General features: G+C 36.8%; 1 protein-coding gene across 36 annotated transcripts in view; it reads left to right on the forward strand.

The window, feature by feature from the left end:
- The window catches only part of RBFOX1 (RNA binding fox-1 homolog 1), a 968,785-nt gene that overhangs the window by 919,802 nt on the left and 32,870 nt on the right, over positions 1-16,113 (forward strand). For 32 of the 36 annotated variants that reach the window (XM_086759520.1, XM_086759516.1, XM_086759504.1 and 29 more), the window contains 2 exons: positions 132-264; positions 8,844-8,883. In XM_086759520.1, coding sequence (XP_086615646.1) covers positions 132-264; positions 8,844-8,883 — 173 coding nt within the window. The remainder of the gene's footprint in view (positions 1-131; positions 265-8,843; positions 8,884-16,113) is intronic. The other 4 variants (XM_086759503.1, XM_086759509.1, XM_086759510.1 and 1 more) reach the window with 1 other exon arrangement.

A 16,113-nucleotide genomic window follows, 5' to 3' on the forward strand; every position in this document is an offset into this window, starting at 1 on the left:
ACTTATTTGGCAACTCCCTCATGCATTTATAGACAAGGTTTAACATAAGCACGGACATGCTACTATGTTGCCCTTGATTTAAAACAGTAGATCAACGTGAATATTTTACTTTCCTCTTCTTTTCTTCATAGTGCCAGGATTTCCCTACCCTGCGGCGACTGCAGCCGCGGCGTACAGAGGTGCACATCTAAGAGGCCGAGGTCGCACGGTGTACAACACGTTTCGTGCAGCAGCCCCCCCTCCTCCCATTCCAGCCTACGGCGGGTAAGGAGATCGGCCTCTTTTACCTATTAGCATGAATCTCCGCAGACTACAAACCGTTTGTGACTGTGGTGCATGCCGATCGTGTCTCACCGCAGAAATCAAGGCAGCATGCAGCCAATCTCAGCGCTGGAAGTGGTGCACCTTGCACGGAGTATTGAAAAATGACTGTAATTTGTACTGCCATGGTTGGTGGCCTTAAGCATTTCACATGTCACATATTGTTATGTAAATGCTCTTAGAAACGGAATGCTTTGGAACAGAGAAATTGTTTCAGCTAAAGATACACTTTTGATGATTGCAAGCATCTGGTTATTAAGGAGGTTGGATCAAGTTAGCTTCTTTTTCTTCAGATCATCCACTGAAAGTTGTCTCTGGACCTGAAAGCTTAGTGGTGTATTTTTTAATTATTATTTTATTGCAGTTTTTCTAGTCTTTACCGTGATAGAAATCTGGGGTGCTTCTCTCAGGGCCACATGTTTTTTAGTAAGTTTGCTTAAATAGTACCTTAAGATTTCACTGTCAGTCACGTTTCCTAAAACCAAGTAGAAAACTAAGAAACAAAGGAGATTAATTCATAGTAATAATTTCTAGAAACTCAATCTGTTATTTCAGAATTTTTATTTTCCCCCCGAGGGAAAGAAGGAAGAAACAAATTCTCCTGTAGCTCTGTAAATGCTGACACAGAAAGTTACTGTATGCTTCATATAATATTTAAAAGCCCTAACATTGTCAAAAGATTTTTAGCTATTAAGAAATTGGAAAGTTTAGAAAATCAGGAAACTTAGCACATCCCAGGCCAGAATATTTATTTGTTTTGTCATAAAAATTTGAAGTAGATATGCTACTACCTCTCTATATAGCAACCATATCTTTCTGAGAAAGGATCAGGAAAGATTTGCAAAGTCTTGGAGTGAAGGTGATTGATCTCTTTCTGCCCTCCCTAAAATCCTCTTCAGCAGCTCATCTGCTCTCACTGTGGATATCCCCTTGTAAGGGAGCTGGCAGCACAAGATTGTGCTGCTGCCCAGTCCTCCTCCTTCGTTATGGTAGAGATGGATGCCCTTCACTAGTTCCCTCAGTTCCTTATGAAGCCTTTGTTCTATTAAGCCAAAAGTCATGTCTTTTTCTAGACAGGTTTGCTAATCAAGTCAGTCAGCAATTGAAATAAATTTTCAGGGATGTTTAGGACAGGCACTTGGACCATTCCTTCACATTGGGCAGTTATCACCTCAGAGAAATAAGATGTTCTAACAATGAATATAAAAATGGTGCCAAAGATGATCAGAAGGCTGGAGCACCTCTCCTATGAGGACAGGCTGAGTTCTCGCTGCTCAACCTGGAGAGGAGAAGGCTCTGGGGAGTCCTTAGGGCGTCCTTCCAGTGCCTAAAGGGGCTGATAGGGAAGACTGGGGAGAAACTCTTCAGTAGGACCTGTTGTGATAGGATGAGGGGTAATGGATTTAAACTAGAGGGAGGTAGATTTAGATTAGATATTAGGAAAAAATTCCTTACAATGAGGGTGGTGAGACACTGGCCCAGGTTGCCCAGAGAGGTGGTGGATGCCCCGTCCCTGGAAGCATTCCAGGCCAGGTTGGACGGGGTTCTGAGCAGCCTGATCTGGTTGGAGATGTCCCTGCTCCTGGCAGAGGGGTTGGAGTGGATGGCCTTTGAAGGTTTCTTCCAACCCAAACTGTTCTATGATTCTGTAATACCCTCGTTTAATACGAAGTCATAGAGCAATGTAAGAAAATACATACCAGCTGTGTGGGACAGGGTCTTCTAATTGGATAATCCTTTTTTGTTAGTATCTGCAAAATAAATAAATACTTCCAGACCAGTAAGTAACTCAAATTTACCTTACTTTAAGGTACCACTTATGGATGCTCTGTGTGTGTGCATGTGTTATATAAATGTTTATAGTGTAGTTAGTACAGTGACTCAGGAAGAAGATTTAAATTTCCAGGTGGTAATATGTGTATATCCTCATGTAATTGTATTGCTTACTTTCAGCATCTGTAGTTAGTCAGTTAGGTGTATAAGCATTGTGAACTCCTGTTGTGAGTTAATACAGACATTTTGCACTACAGTTAGGTTCAGCAGTGTATCAGAACTGAGATCCAAGAGGGCAGCTGAGAACTTTTACATTCTTCTGCAGACCATTTGACAGTGAGGTTGGACAGATCTCACTTATTACCTTCATGACCTGTCCTTACAGCTGACTTCAGAGGGAGCCATGCATCGCATCATTAAGAAGTTGAGTTTTCTCACTGTTCTGATGACTTCCAGCTGTCTGAGACGAACTCTTGGTAATCGAGGGTTCACCTTGCCAGTCAATATGTTTTTGAACACAACTTCACTCTGCAGAAGTTTTTAATTAGTAGAATTTGTCTTAATTTAGACAGGTCTTAGTTCAGACATTAGTCAGGTTTCGTTTTCTCCATCCACCTATGCTTTATAATAAGGCATTCCTTTCCAACGCAGTAAACAAATTTCCAACTTCTGTAATTCATGGATCAGTACAGAAGTAATACATACCTCCATTGCAGTGATCCACAGGAGAATTAATAAAACTTTATTCTGAAATAATTTCTTTGGCACAGTATATTAGATCTTGTGCAAGTAACTTCACTGACATGAAAGTACAATTTGGAATTTCTTTGCAGTGCTTTGTTCTGTGCTCATCCATTATGTACTCTGATCTAGCAAAGCAGCAAAAAGGAATTTTCATCAGAAAAAAAAATCCTTAATCAATGAAAATAAATTATAAGAATGTGGTTTTTCATCACAATGGGAGTAGAAGTCAAGGAAAATTACAGAGATAATAAAGAGATCACAGAGAATGAATCAACTTATAGAAGGAAGCAAACAACTTGGAATATCATTTGTTGACAAGAAAAACGGAAAAAGCTTTGAATGCTATTTTGCAATTAATTTAGCTGTAATTTCTCATATTTGCTCAAGAAAGAAGCCCAGCCTTAGAGCCAAGCAAACTGTTTCATACTAAAATATTTTCATTAATTAAAAAAGACATTTATTTTGTATCATGACAAATATAATTTTAATTATAAATTCACATGAAATTCCATCAATATTTAGTTAGAAAAACATTACTTTTCTCTTTAAAACAGAACGCATATATAAGGGTAAAATATAAAGCTGAGGTTCGAAATTAACTTTTTCAATTTATTTCATTGACCTTAGAAAGCTTATAACTGAATTAAAATACAATACCTGATTTGAAATAATCTTCTTCATACTTGTTTCTTTGTATTACAAAGATTTGGAACTGAAACTGAATAATTTTCCTTTAAATTTGAAATCAACTATAAAGCTAAGCACGTGTATTTCTTAGACCAGTCTGACGCATGGTTTACTGGTGTTTCTCAGCAGCACTGTCTCAGGATGCCCTGCTCCGTAACAAAAGCCTTCTTCTGTTCACTCTCCCTTGAACCTGTAATTGTTCTTGTTCACTGCTGTCACTTTTATCAGAAACTGTTTGTCAGCAAAGTTAAGAAATATCAACACGTCCCAGGTTATAAGGAAATCTAGATTTTGTGGCCATTAGGAAGAACAGGTTAGTGGACTCATATGGAAAGCTGTCTTCTACTGTGCCTCACAGCTACTGGGAAACAGCAAATATGGCACACTGTGCTAGGTCTGAGAAAAACTGTTGATTATAGTCATATTTAAGGCCATTGTTTTCTTATAAACCAAGAACAGCACACGTTTGAAAATGTGTCATTTAAAAATGAAATTGGTGTTCATGAGAGATGTAGCACTACATAAATAATTAAAGGATCCTTTACTTGCAAGAGAGGCATTTCAGTAATTCCTTGAGATAGCATCTTGTTTATTAGCTCACGGAAAATACTTCATTTTTAGCATCTGTGGCATCATTTCTAATGCCTTGAAATACTACAATGTGCAGCTTACTCATAACTTCGTGTGTGTAATTCACTTATGTGCCATAAAAACCTACTGAAACTGAAATGAGGGAGTAAAGCTTCATTTGTGTGAGAAAACTGAACACTGAAGCGTGGAGGCTTACATTGCTTGGAGAGCTTAGCTTCAGCACTGTGCTGCAGGAGGATGAGAAGCAAGAGACAGTCGTGTTATATATGGCATGAGAGGCGCATGGAGATCACAGCCTGTTGGTATGGGAGGATGGAGCTGGAGCTACAAGCTGTTGTCTGCTTATCTCAGGGGGCTTTCCCTGAACTTCACAGCAAGGTTGGTCACTTGGCTGAGGAGCAAAGCAGTTACTATTTCAAGCTGATTAAATTCCTTTTATACCTTCTTTCTTGGGACAGCTTCCATGTGGGAGGATTTGAGCTCACTACTGCTTTGACCTTTCTTTCAGGTTTCTCTCTGGGTACTAGACAGTACAAAATAATTTTTAAATTATTAAACCACAAAATATCAATATAGAAAATGTCTTATTGGCTTGACCTGTGTCCTTCTTTGGTGATATATTTTATTGACAAAGTGCCTGCTAATGGTGTAAGAAATGTCCTAGTAAGGCAGAAGTTGCTAGTAGAGGTACTTTGACAGATTCTGGATGCCATTGGGAGCATATACATTGCCAAGAGAAAGGAGGAAGAAGCAGGTTTTGTTCTTTGTCAAACTACAGAAAGCAGGTGATCAGATTTTGATATCTGTCATTGGTTTTGAACTATGCAGCAACTAGCTCAGCATTCTTTAAAATCATTTGCCATATAATAGAACATCGTATGATGCTCCATCTTTATACTGCTGTCAAGAAAAGCCAATGTCACAGTATAGCTGGTAGTGTAGCAGATAGCAGTATTAGTAGAGCTAATGAGAAGCCCTTCTATTCCAGCACCATTTGCCTCAAGTTCTACTCAAGTTTACTGTGTGATGACTTTGTCTTCATGTTTCCCCTCCGCTTCTTCCAGTTCTGATGAAGCTAACAGAGAACTAGCTTTGAGTCCGTACTCTGCTTCTGATGTCTTTCCTGGGAAAACAGGGGACAGCAATATGCTTTTTTTTCTGTTTGAAAAGAAGGAAAAAAAACCCCAACCCTAAAAAAAGTTCTAAGTTGTGGAGGGTGGAGGAGAAGTAACAGAGACTATTCAGAAACTTCCCTTTTCTTAAAATAACTCTTTTGAAGTGCTACATTCTAACTGATTCAAAAAGCAAAAGAAGCTTTATTTTCCAACACCTTATTCTGAATTTAAGAAAGAAGGATAATTAATACAAGCTAATACATCTACTGCAGTGGTTATGGTTTTTTCCATTACATTCCTTTGGGTTCACAGAAGCTTCCTCTTTCTTTGGACTCTGTGCCTTGTATGTATGTGCAATTGTTAGAACAAAAATTGTGTTTTGTTTGCACGTAGTGATTTATGTTTTCCAGCTTTGTTCTCTGCAGCAATGCCCTTGATTAATTTTCCAAAGCACATAATATGTTTAAACTGGAAAGACAAGCACCTAGAAGTAGAGAGCATTCTAAAAAGTTGAAACAGCCTCATAAAAGAGTTTCAGTTCTATATTTGCAACAGTGAAAGTTGTGTTGTTAGTGTTGAAATGTGTTACTTCAATTCTCAGTCTTTTCTTTGGTTTATTTTATGTAAGGTTATAGTTGCCTCTTCTATTATTTGTTTCATGAAGGCTTCATACGAAAGGTGATTTCTGAGACCAAAAACTGGAAAGTATGTGTAGGACAGTGAAGGCAACCCTGCTAGCAATCAGAAAATAGAGAACTTCTGTTCTTCAGGTACTTTCTCTTCATCATGGAGGGGAAATAGTGAACTCTAAGCATGATTCCTATTGCAATGAATGAAATCATGATTATAACGCCTATTTGTTACACTGAATCAGTCACTCCATGCACTTAATCTGCCTTAAGTTATTTATGTGAACTTGTGCAGATTGTGTGTATGGCTGAGGGCCATATGTACTCAGCTGCTATGAAGTTACTGAACTAAGGTTTGTGCAGTCGAGAACTGTCCTATGTCATTGATATATTACTCCATGCAATCCTTCTGAAAGATAAGGAGAGAAAAATTATAATGAAGACAGATGTAGTCCTCCCAGGATATTTTTAGGGTGGAATCTCAACTAGTGAAGAGTTTGTCTTACTATAGTTACAAAAAATTGTTATAAGACACACGTAAGAAAATAGTAGTCAGTCACAGATGTCAACAAATGACAATGACAGTCAATAGAGAAAATATTCTCTGAAAATCTATGAGAGTGTGAAGAATTACTTTTCTTCAAACTTCAAAAGAAGCAGAAGGTTTTATATTTAACATCAGTATCATACTACAAGACTATATGGAGGAAACAAGATAAAATCACCTGATACCTTTTCATAGTGCATGTCCTGCTTGGGAGCGTTATACTCATCTGCCTGATTCCGTCACTTCATCCTAATACTAACAATGTTTAATGATGGAGTCATGCATTCGTGTCTCATTTTAGTGTTGGGTGCTTCCTTCTGTGTAATATTTATCAAGCAGTGGCATATTCAGAATTTAAAATAAGCTCCAGTCTGTACATGATTGAGCATTATATGTAAAAGGAAGGCCTTTGGTGAATGAAGTAATCTATCCAAGATTACAACCAACCACACTTGGGAATTCAAACTGTGTCTGCCCCGTTCATCTTGCAACATCTTCACTGTATATCCACAGATCACCAAGAGGAGGAAGAAAAAAAGATCCCCTTTGTGACACATTTTCTCTCAAAAGAATTATTTTCTGAATAGCAATGGTTAATAATAATTGCAAGTAGTATGTTTTAATGTACTGTGGTGGGCTGACCTTCCCAGGCTCAACTTCACTCCTTCATTCCCAACTCCTCCACCTCCTCCCAGCACGCGTGGCACAGGGATATGAGGAACTGGGGGTTGTGGTTGTGGGGCCTCCATCTTCAGTAAACTTGGTATCATTTGTATATCATCTCATAGGACTCCTTCCATGTTGTTCATGATTGTGTACTTCTACCTCAGCTATGTGGAATGTTTTACTTCTTACATGCAAACAAGTGTAAGGAAAACATGTACTGTTTTAAAATAATCAGAATATCAAAACCAAAATGAAGGTACGCCACAATGTAAATAGCAAGCTCTCTGAAAGCTACCGTTGTAGAGCAGGCTTAGCATATTTTGCTTTGCTGACACAATAAATAGAAAAATACACAAGTAAAGGTCTGACCTTACTGAAGTAAATGCAGACACTCTGGTTTAAGTGGAGTTGAGTTTTCACACATTATTATTCCCTAGCAAACTTTTATCATCAATGTAGTCTTATCAATGTGGTTTTTGTGCATGTATGCATATTTATGATTTCTCTCAAGTGATTCTGACTTAGACGCGTACCAGCTCAGCCCTGTGGGTTTTGGTCATTGACCTCAATAGATCAGTTATACTTCTGACATGAAAATTCTTGTTGGAATTGCAAAACAGCTGAGGCTAGCAACTTGGTAATAACTATTATTCCCAGATAATAGTATTCCTAAATTGAAAATATTGTTGCAAAAAACCCTGTTGTGTGCTCTCATATTTAGCTCTCAAAACAGCTTGGGTAGATTCTGATATTGGAAATACCCATTTTAAGTTGCAGAACTGCCAAATGAATGTAAAATTGCACGACTTCTGAAATGTGTGTACTTAGTAGGCCACTGTTTTGTAGTTCTAGTTTTATGTAGTGTAATCATTTAAACCATCTTTGTCATAGTGCGTCATTTATCCTGAAGGGTTTAGAATCTAAAATTTGAACTATTTACACTGATGATTTATCTTAGCTGAACTGTAGCAGTCTCTGGGTGAACTGTTAACAGCAGTATAAAGATATTACATTTTTTCAGGTAAGAAGTAGTAATGTACCCAACAAAAACTCTAGGGGAACTCAGAACCATTGTCACGTTTTCCAAAGTCATAAAATGATAAAGTGAGAATGTTTAGTACTTTTTTAATAAGAAAAACATCATAACAGTCTTAACAGACCTGTTGTCACTATCGGATATGTGTATTAAGCCAACAACGCAGTATCTATGAATACTCTCTGCATACACTGAGGTATCGAGATTTGACCCGATAGGTAGAATACCACCAGTATAATTATTTCACACATTCCTCTCACCATATAACTTATGCTGTGTTTTGTTTTCCATCTAAGAAATGACAACTACTGCTTTGTTTCAGAGGGCTGACAATTGCAGGACAAGAAAGCAGCATTTTGTTAATGTGTTAAAATTGATTGTAGGATGGGCCCACTGGAAATTTTTATAGGAAAAAAATGCTGAAAATATGTGATTTCTTAAAAAAAAAATACCAAAAAACCAAACAAAACACCAAAAAACCTTGTCAAAAGTATTTTCCAATCCAGCCATGCTTGGCCTCTCTTTGAGAAAGCATTCGGCATACAGTATAAGATGGTGCATTCGGTACAGTTGCGCTTCTGATGATTACTCCCAGCCTCCTTAACCAATGTGAAGAGTGCCTTCCTCCCTCTGTTCCTGTGACAAGACTAACCTCGGCTGTGCAGGGGTTGGTGGCATTTGCATGTGGAAATGCACTAATATGGATGTTTTTCTTTGTGTGTGCATCCTTGCAGTGTTGTATACCAGGATGGATTTTATGGTGCAGACATTTATGTAAGTATTCATTGATGTGCATGCTGTCCTTGTACATTACCAGAGTCATTCTTTTTACAAGTTTGCTGCCTAGCTTGACTCTGTTTTGTCTATTTGCCATCCCTTGCCTGTCAGAAAGAATTGAGAAGAATATCTCTCACATTGGAAGACCTTTCTGTTCATTACATCTATCATTGTTCAGTGGAGCTGAATTAACTCTTCAATCAAATTCTGAATGAATGCAAAAAGGTGTGAAAAATGTGTATGCGTGTGTGGAGGGGTGTCTTCCTTCCAAACTGAATTTCAAAGAAAAAATAAAAACAAAGGAGAAACATTAGTCTGCAAATCCCCAAAAGCACATTTTTAAATATCAAGACAAGTTGAGTGTTATTAATACCTGAAGTATGAAAATACTTTATGGAGAGATACGGATTGCCCAAATCCAGGGCATTGGGTATATGTAAGTGCCATACTGATAGGAGAGTTTAATTACAGAGTAAGTTTAAGATACGGCTATGCATTCTCAGTAATCTGAGTAGACTGTCATTTGCTTTTTTAAAATCCACTTATTTCATTTAAAATTAAATAAGCAGAAGCTGCTCATGATGTAAGAAATGGTTGTATTTTTTAGTAAGGATTTATAGCCCTGGATCCATCATTACCTACTTCACCTCATTCGTCACCAGTTTCCTTTTTAACAATATTTTTTTAAGTTTTCACCAATACTGAAGTTTTTACCTTGAATGTTTACAAAGACACTAGTTATGTCTGAGTGAGCAAGAGGTTTTAGGTCGTGGAGGCTGAACTTCACTCTTATAAAATAATTAATTCTTATACTCTGGGCTCTCAGGCTTTTTTTTTTTTAATGTATAGATGTAAACTATGTTACTGATACTCCAGTACTTTTCAATATTTTTTATTATTTTGATAAAGCAATCTGGTCTTAAGTTACAGGTATCATCTCTATTTGACCAGACAAGTTTCTCTAACCTACTTGTACTTCTGTTATACTATCAAAGACATCAAGACGTGGATGAGTTGAAGTTGGTATGAATATTAAAAATTCAATAGGTAGTGCTAGAAAACATTCCCTGTATTCATTGTCAGCAATCTTTTAGAACTGTCTCCAAGGGAACACATTTTATTTTTTAAAATAAGTTTTATATAAAGAAGGAAAACAACTTGAATTTATGGATGAAGTAGGTTTTGTTTATCTGATGGGGTAGAAAGAGGCTGATACTTATCTGAAAAAAAAAACATTTGTAGTTTAAAAATATATTTAAAATAAAATAGCATGGATTAACCTTCTCTCCTTATGTAGTTAGTCATCTTATCGTAACATACTGCTTAAAACACATGAGAATTGCCCATTTGCCAAAGGCTTATTCAAGTGCAAAATGATGCTTTAATGTGATAGTATAGGTGGGAACTAAATATTAATGTAACACTTGGTGGTTTTGGAATATGCTTCTGCTGAAAACCAGGAATATCTCTTTTGGTGATTGACAATGTTGTTTTTAGGTGACCTCACACCCTTTCACAGACTTTAACATTTTGTTTCCAAATGGAAAGGCGTTTCAGTGAGGAAGAAGAAATTACTAGTTTCTAGTATAGCTTTAGTTTTGTTGTCTGGAATAGTCATGTGCACTAGAAAATGGAATAACTGTACTGGTGCATTGGTTTTCAATCAGTTGCAGCCTTGTATTTCTGACTGCATTTCTTAGTTCTCTTAATGCAGCAGAATGTTTACCTTTAGAGCTGTTGACAGAATTAATACACTCTTCTGAAAATTTGTTTCATTTTTTTATAATGTACAGAGCTTATTATTTTATAATTCATTTCTCTTCACATTTGTTCTTTCTTGCATATAAACATTTCGCAGGGGAGGGAGAGAAGATTGAGAACTGGCATAAATCAACAGAAGCCTTACGATTCACAGTGTATTAGTTCTTAGTTTGCAGTGGACCAAGTTATTTATTAAATCCCAATTGATTATGACATAGTTCCACTCAGCTTTTCATTTTAAGTGCAGAGCTGAAGCTTTGTGAAAGAACAAATGCTTTGTGAAAAAATGGAGAGAACCAATTTAAACGGTATAGGTTTTAATAGTAGATTGGAGAGAAAGGAACCTTAAAAATACCACAGAGAGCAAAACAAAAGGAACACAGTACTGAAAAGCCAGACCAAAAATTTACATTAACTAGTATATCAAAGTGAGTTTCATCCTGATATGATTACATTGAGTACCAACAGTAATATGGACCACGCCAATCTTTTCATAACTAGCTATCAGCATAGCCTTTGATGGCTAGATTTTGTGGAAAGGAAGGAGGGAAGGCACAGAAAGATACTGGTTGGGTGAAAACTGCGGGGCAAACCATGAACAGCAAATAGTCAGAGTTGCTTAATACTAACCAGAGGAATAGGAATATAAAAATAGGTGGAAAGTAGAGTCTAAAATGACAAATCAACAGCCATGATTCTAGATGTAATATAATATATATTTCATGTAGTTCTATATGAAATATAATAATGCCTCTGAAATAGCTGAGCTATTGAATTCCTTTTTAAGTGTGCCTTTGTGTAGGAAAAATAAAGGAGATGATTAGGAAGTATGGAAGACCTTTTAAAATTAAGTATTGATTCGCTAAGAGAAAAAGTAATTAAAAGAGAATGAAGGTTGCCTGCCAGCAAATACAGAAGTTCCTAGATGAAGATTGACACCTGTGACAATAACAAAATACACACCACAAAATGAAGCAAAAATAGTAACAGAAATGTACAGTTAGGATAATAGCTCTATGCTATTGCTCTGCTTTGTCTTAAATCTGTTGGGTTTTTTTGTTATTGTCATAAAGAATGTTTTCAGAACATACCAGTCTTCAATCTGCACCTAAAATGTGGGAAGGCTAAGAAATACAAGAAACTTCCAAGCTCTGTCCTCACCAGCTTGGGAAGTCCCTTGGTGATACATTTTAACCATGGACATCAGTCTGTCTTGTTGTTCACAGCAAGGTTTTCTGACCTGCTCTCAGGATTCTGGACCGGTGTTATTGCAGCTAGTGATAGTCCACAACAACATAGAAGTATATGGGCTTAAGATTTTATTTTTTTTTTAATTTTTTTTTTTTTTTCCCCCTGAGCTGCTGATGAACAATAAGACCTGCTTGGTGATCAGGGGTATGGGACGAGGTTATCAATAGCTACTGCCATCACTTTTAACTCAAAGGTAGGATGGTAGAGAGTGGAGCGCATATTTGTTTCCCAAGGAAAAAGCAGACAGAATTATTTAAGCAGAGTTCCCTTGATACTAGGTAGAACTCCATCGATGCAATTGGATATCCTGAAAGGCACTGTTGCAATGTGAAAATCAAGGATATGAAGTCTTTCTTTTAAAAACCAAAGATTTTTGCATTTTATAAATGGATGTACCATTTCCTCTGACTAACAGAAACAGAACAACAAGTGGAGAAATTACTTCTTTTCAAGGGCAAGAGTCCCCAAGGAGCAGTGGGTTGTTCTTACTAGCGCCCCATGTGCTGGAACACTGCATGATACCTTTTAACAAGTTTTGAGGTGTAGCGATGGAATGGCTTTTAATGTCGCTGATCTTTATTTGTGATATAAACACTACACTAAAAAAAAAAAACAAACTAGATCACTCCTAGTGATTGTATTTAGTTGGAATTAATGCAGGTGGTGTCAGTTTGAATATATTACCAAAAGCTTTTCTGAGACAACAGATACCTCTAGGAGCACAATAAAGAAGTAATGAACCTTTCATGTAGACCTGTTCCAGAAGTCGAGTAAGCACAAAGAGGTTATGGACATTTTATTTTTCATTCTCCCAAAGTTTTCACCATGAGCAGAACAAATACTGTTCAAACCTCAGTATCATATGAGTGTGGAGGAAGAGGCAATGACTACTACTACTACTATTTTTTAGTTTGCAGAGCTGGGTATAATTTGTGCCATTTTTAATCCTATTCCTCTATTTTTAGCTAATAAGGCAGGTGCAATTCTCAATATCAGAGAAGATTTTTGAACCTTGATTAATTTATGTTCACAAAATACTTTAGATCCTTGAGTGAAAAGAGGTAGAGAATGTAAAAATTGGGGAAAAATAAATATCAACATTTGTATAGAATATTAAATAGGTTAGTAATAGGGAAAAACTAACAAAAAAAACCCCTGTTATGTAGTTTATCAGTATCTACAATAAATAGTGTCAGTATATCTAAGATCAAGATAAAAAGTAATTTAGGTATTTTAGGAGGAGGTGCACACGTGTATACGTGGTTTTGTAATTTATAGATGTGTGTTTGTGTAAACTCGTTTTTATGGAAATTATTCTTCCTATAGATAAATACATTTTATTAAAAATACAGGTGCCTTCTATTTCCATGAATTTCCATTTTATTGTATTTTATCTAAAAATTCTGTAATTTCTTTATAAAATTGAGTATGATTCCTCTGTAAAAATTGGCCAACGCTCTTCCACAGATCCCACTGCTCCTTCTCAATTTGCCTGAGCCACAGAGATGCATAAAACATTGAAAGGAAAATTGTAATTAGTGGCTTAGGAGAATTTGTCTAATTCCTTCCTTACATCTTTCTTTCCTTACTCATCCAAATCATTCCATTTCTGTTTCTTTATAGAGCAGTATTGCAAGAGCCTGTATATGGCAATAAGTTACCACAGGTATGACATACTGACTGGTGGAAAATACTCATTGTGCTAAATGTAGACTCTGTAAACTCAAACTAATACTCAAATAATTATATGAGAAAACAGATTTTGTGTGTATAAATGATAAAAATAGGCTACCAATTGCATTTCATTTTCCAGATTCTATCACAAAATCATATAAATTCTTCATAATCCCATGAAATACAACAGTGACTGTTGTGAGCATCCCATTCAGTATTTTATGGCACTAAGATATATTTCTAAATTTGGACTGCGGGTATATTAACTCTGTACTTAATTTTTTTCAAGACAAATTAAGCTGCCATAACATTATGTTACTGTTCTTTTGGAAACAGCAAATATGGGAGCACAGATAAGGCAGTAGACATTTTAAAATTATATTAGCTGAATTTATTTTTCAGTTGAATTTTCAAAATAGTAACTTAAAGTATACCAGTCAGGTACTTTCTGATTGAATGGACTTACTAAGGGAGGAAAAAAGCATTCCTAAAACATAGGAACTGAAAACTGTTATTTGTTATTATGTAATAATTACATAATTTTGTTCTGAATATTTTATTTTGCAATATAGTCTAAGGCATGGAGATAAGTTTTTAATATATTACTTAAGAGATGTATATACAGTGAATATTAATAGTCTATTCTTGATCTACGGCATTAGCCAAGTTCAAAATAAAAAAAAATTGTGAAGTAGAACTTGTCCCAGAAGTTTAGAGTTCAGGATTTTGGATCAGATTCCCACCCTGACTCCCAATATAAAGTATACCTTCAAGTATTTTGCTGTTGCAGTGATAAATCATCTGAAGTAACTGAAGTAAAACAAAAAAAAAAACTTAGTACAGCACCAAAACTGCAGAACACAAACCCCGTAAAATGAATTTCCTTAAGAATGTTGTATGTGTAATTATATGTTAGCTTATGTCAAAAATATGAAATCATGACATGGGCTAGTAAGGAATTATGATAGGGGGTAATGGGTTTAAATTAGAAGGAGGTAAGTTTAGATTAGATATGAGAAAAAAATTTTTTACAATGAGAGTTGTAGAGCACTGGAACAGGTTGCCCAGAGAGGTGGTGGATGCCCCATCCCTGGAATCGTTCAAGGCCAGGCTGGATGAGGCTCTGAGCAACCTGATCTAGTCAGGGATGTCCCTGCTTCTTGCAGGGGGGTTGGACTAGATGACCGTTGAAGGTCCCTTCCAACTCTAACTATTCTATGATTCTATGATTCTATGATTTTCCTGATAAACAAATGCATCTGCATTTCAGATCTCCAAAGAATTCAGGCAAATTCAATAACTTCACTGTCTTTGTATTTTTATTGCTTTAGACTCAGCCTTTCCAGGACTCTCACAAATTTCATACGATGGTTGAATCCAAAGCATCTTAATAAAGTTCAGAGTTGAGCTTCATTGTTCAGCAGCAATTCTTTGATGAAAGCAAATAAAAATTTAATCATAAAAGGAAAGTAACTTATATTTAGGGAGCAAGAAAGGGTCTGTCTTCACTGACTGACCGATTTTTAGTGGTGGTTAAATAAAGAAGAGAGAAGCAATCCTCACAGAGCCTACCGTCTGTAGATTTAAGACTAGCCCGTATATGAACAGCCTGGCTCATTTTTGCCTGGTTAAGGACATCGGGACATTGATACTTCTCCTGGTGGCCCGTTCTCAATTCCATGCCATGGTGGGAGTCGTTCTATGTGCGTTGCTGGATGGAAACGAAGTGGCTGCCACATTTAAATAAGGGGCTTTAGAAATGGGCTGCAGGGTAAGCAAAGGAGTCGTTCATATGGCCGACAGAGTCATGTCATGCTGCAGAATGACCTCCAGTCTGCTACCGGATTGGGAAAAAAAGTTTAATATTTTCTTTATATTTTACCATTTGTACTCCCTCATATCTATATATTTTTTTTATTTTTTTTATTTTTTAAAAAAAAAACCTCCAAAACCAGGAGGGGAGAAGAGCTAAACTGGTATTATCTCTCCCCTTCCTCCTTGCAGCAGAAGCCAGAGCAAGCGTGCCGTTCGCATTATCATATCTCAGCCTCACCGCTTACCGGCTCAGTTTGCGCTCGGTGACATTATTTGACATCTGATTGCCTGTACGCACGTACCTGCGAGCAATATGTGCCTATTATACATTTTTGACAGTAATAGCCTTCTGTTGGTTTATAAAAATCAAATAAGCTGAAATGAGAAAGTATTTCATCTCAGCCCTCCTGTGCTTGCACAGAGCAAACATAGAGTGTGTGAGAGCTCCTACCTTATTCCAGGGTTGTGGGACACAATTGCTGCTGGCAGGGAGCTGACCAGGAGCGGGGAGGTAAATGTTCTGTTCTCTGTGTGAGCACTGGAAAAAGTCAGAATACCCCTCGAGTGAGCTGACAATTCAAAGCCTGGAGTTTCTAACGAGTTGTCAGTATATGTAGAGCATATGTTTATTCTTAGGGTGATGTGGTGTTATCAGCTGAGCGATTGATTTCCAGAACCAATCTGCTTCAAATCTTCAGACCAAAAAAAAAAGTTTACACCTGTTAG

This window comes from Chlamydotis macqueenii, chromosome 15 (genome assembly GCF_036417535.1).
Source record: "Chlamydotis macqueenii isolate bChlMac1 chromosome 15, bChlMac1.mat, whole genome shotgun sequence".
NCBI lineage: Eukaryota > Metazoa > Chordata > Aves > Otidiformes > Otididae > Chlamydotis > Chlamydotis macqueenii.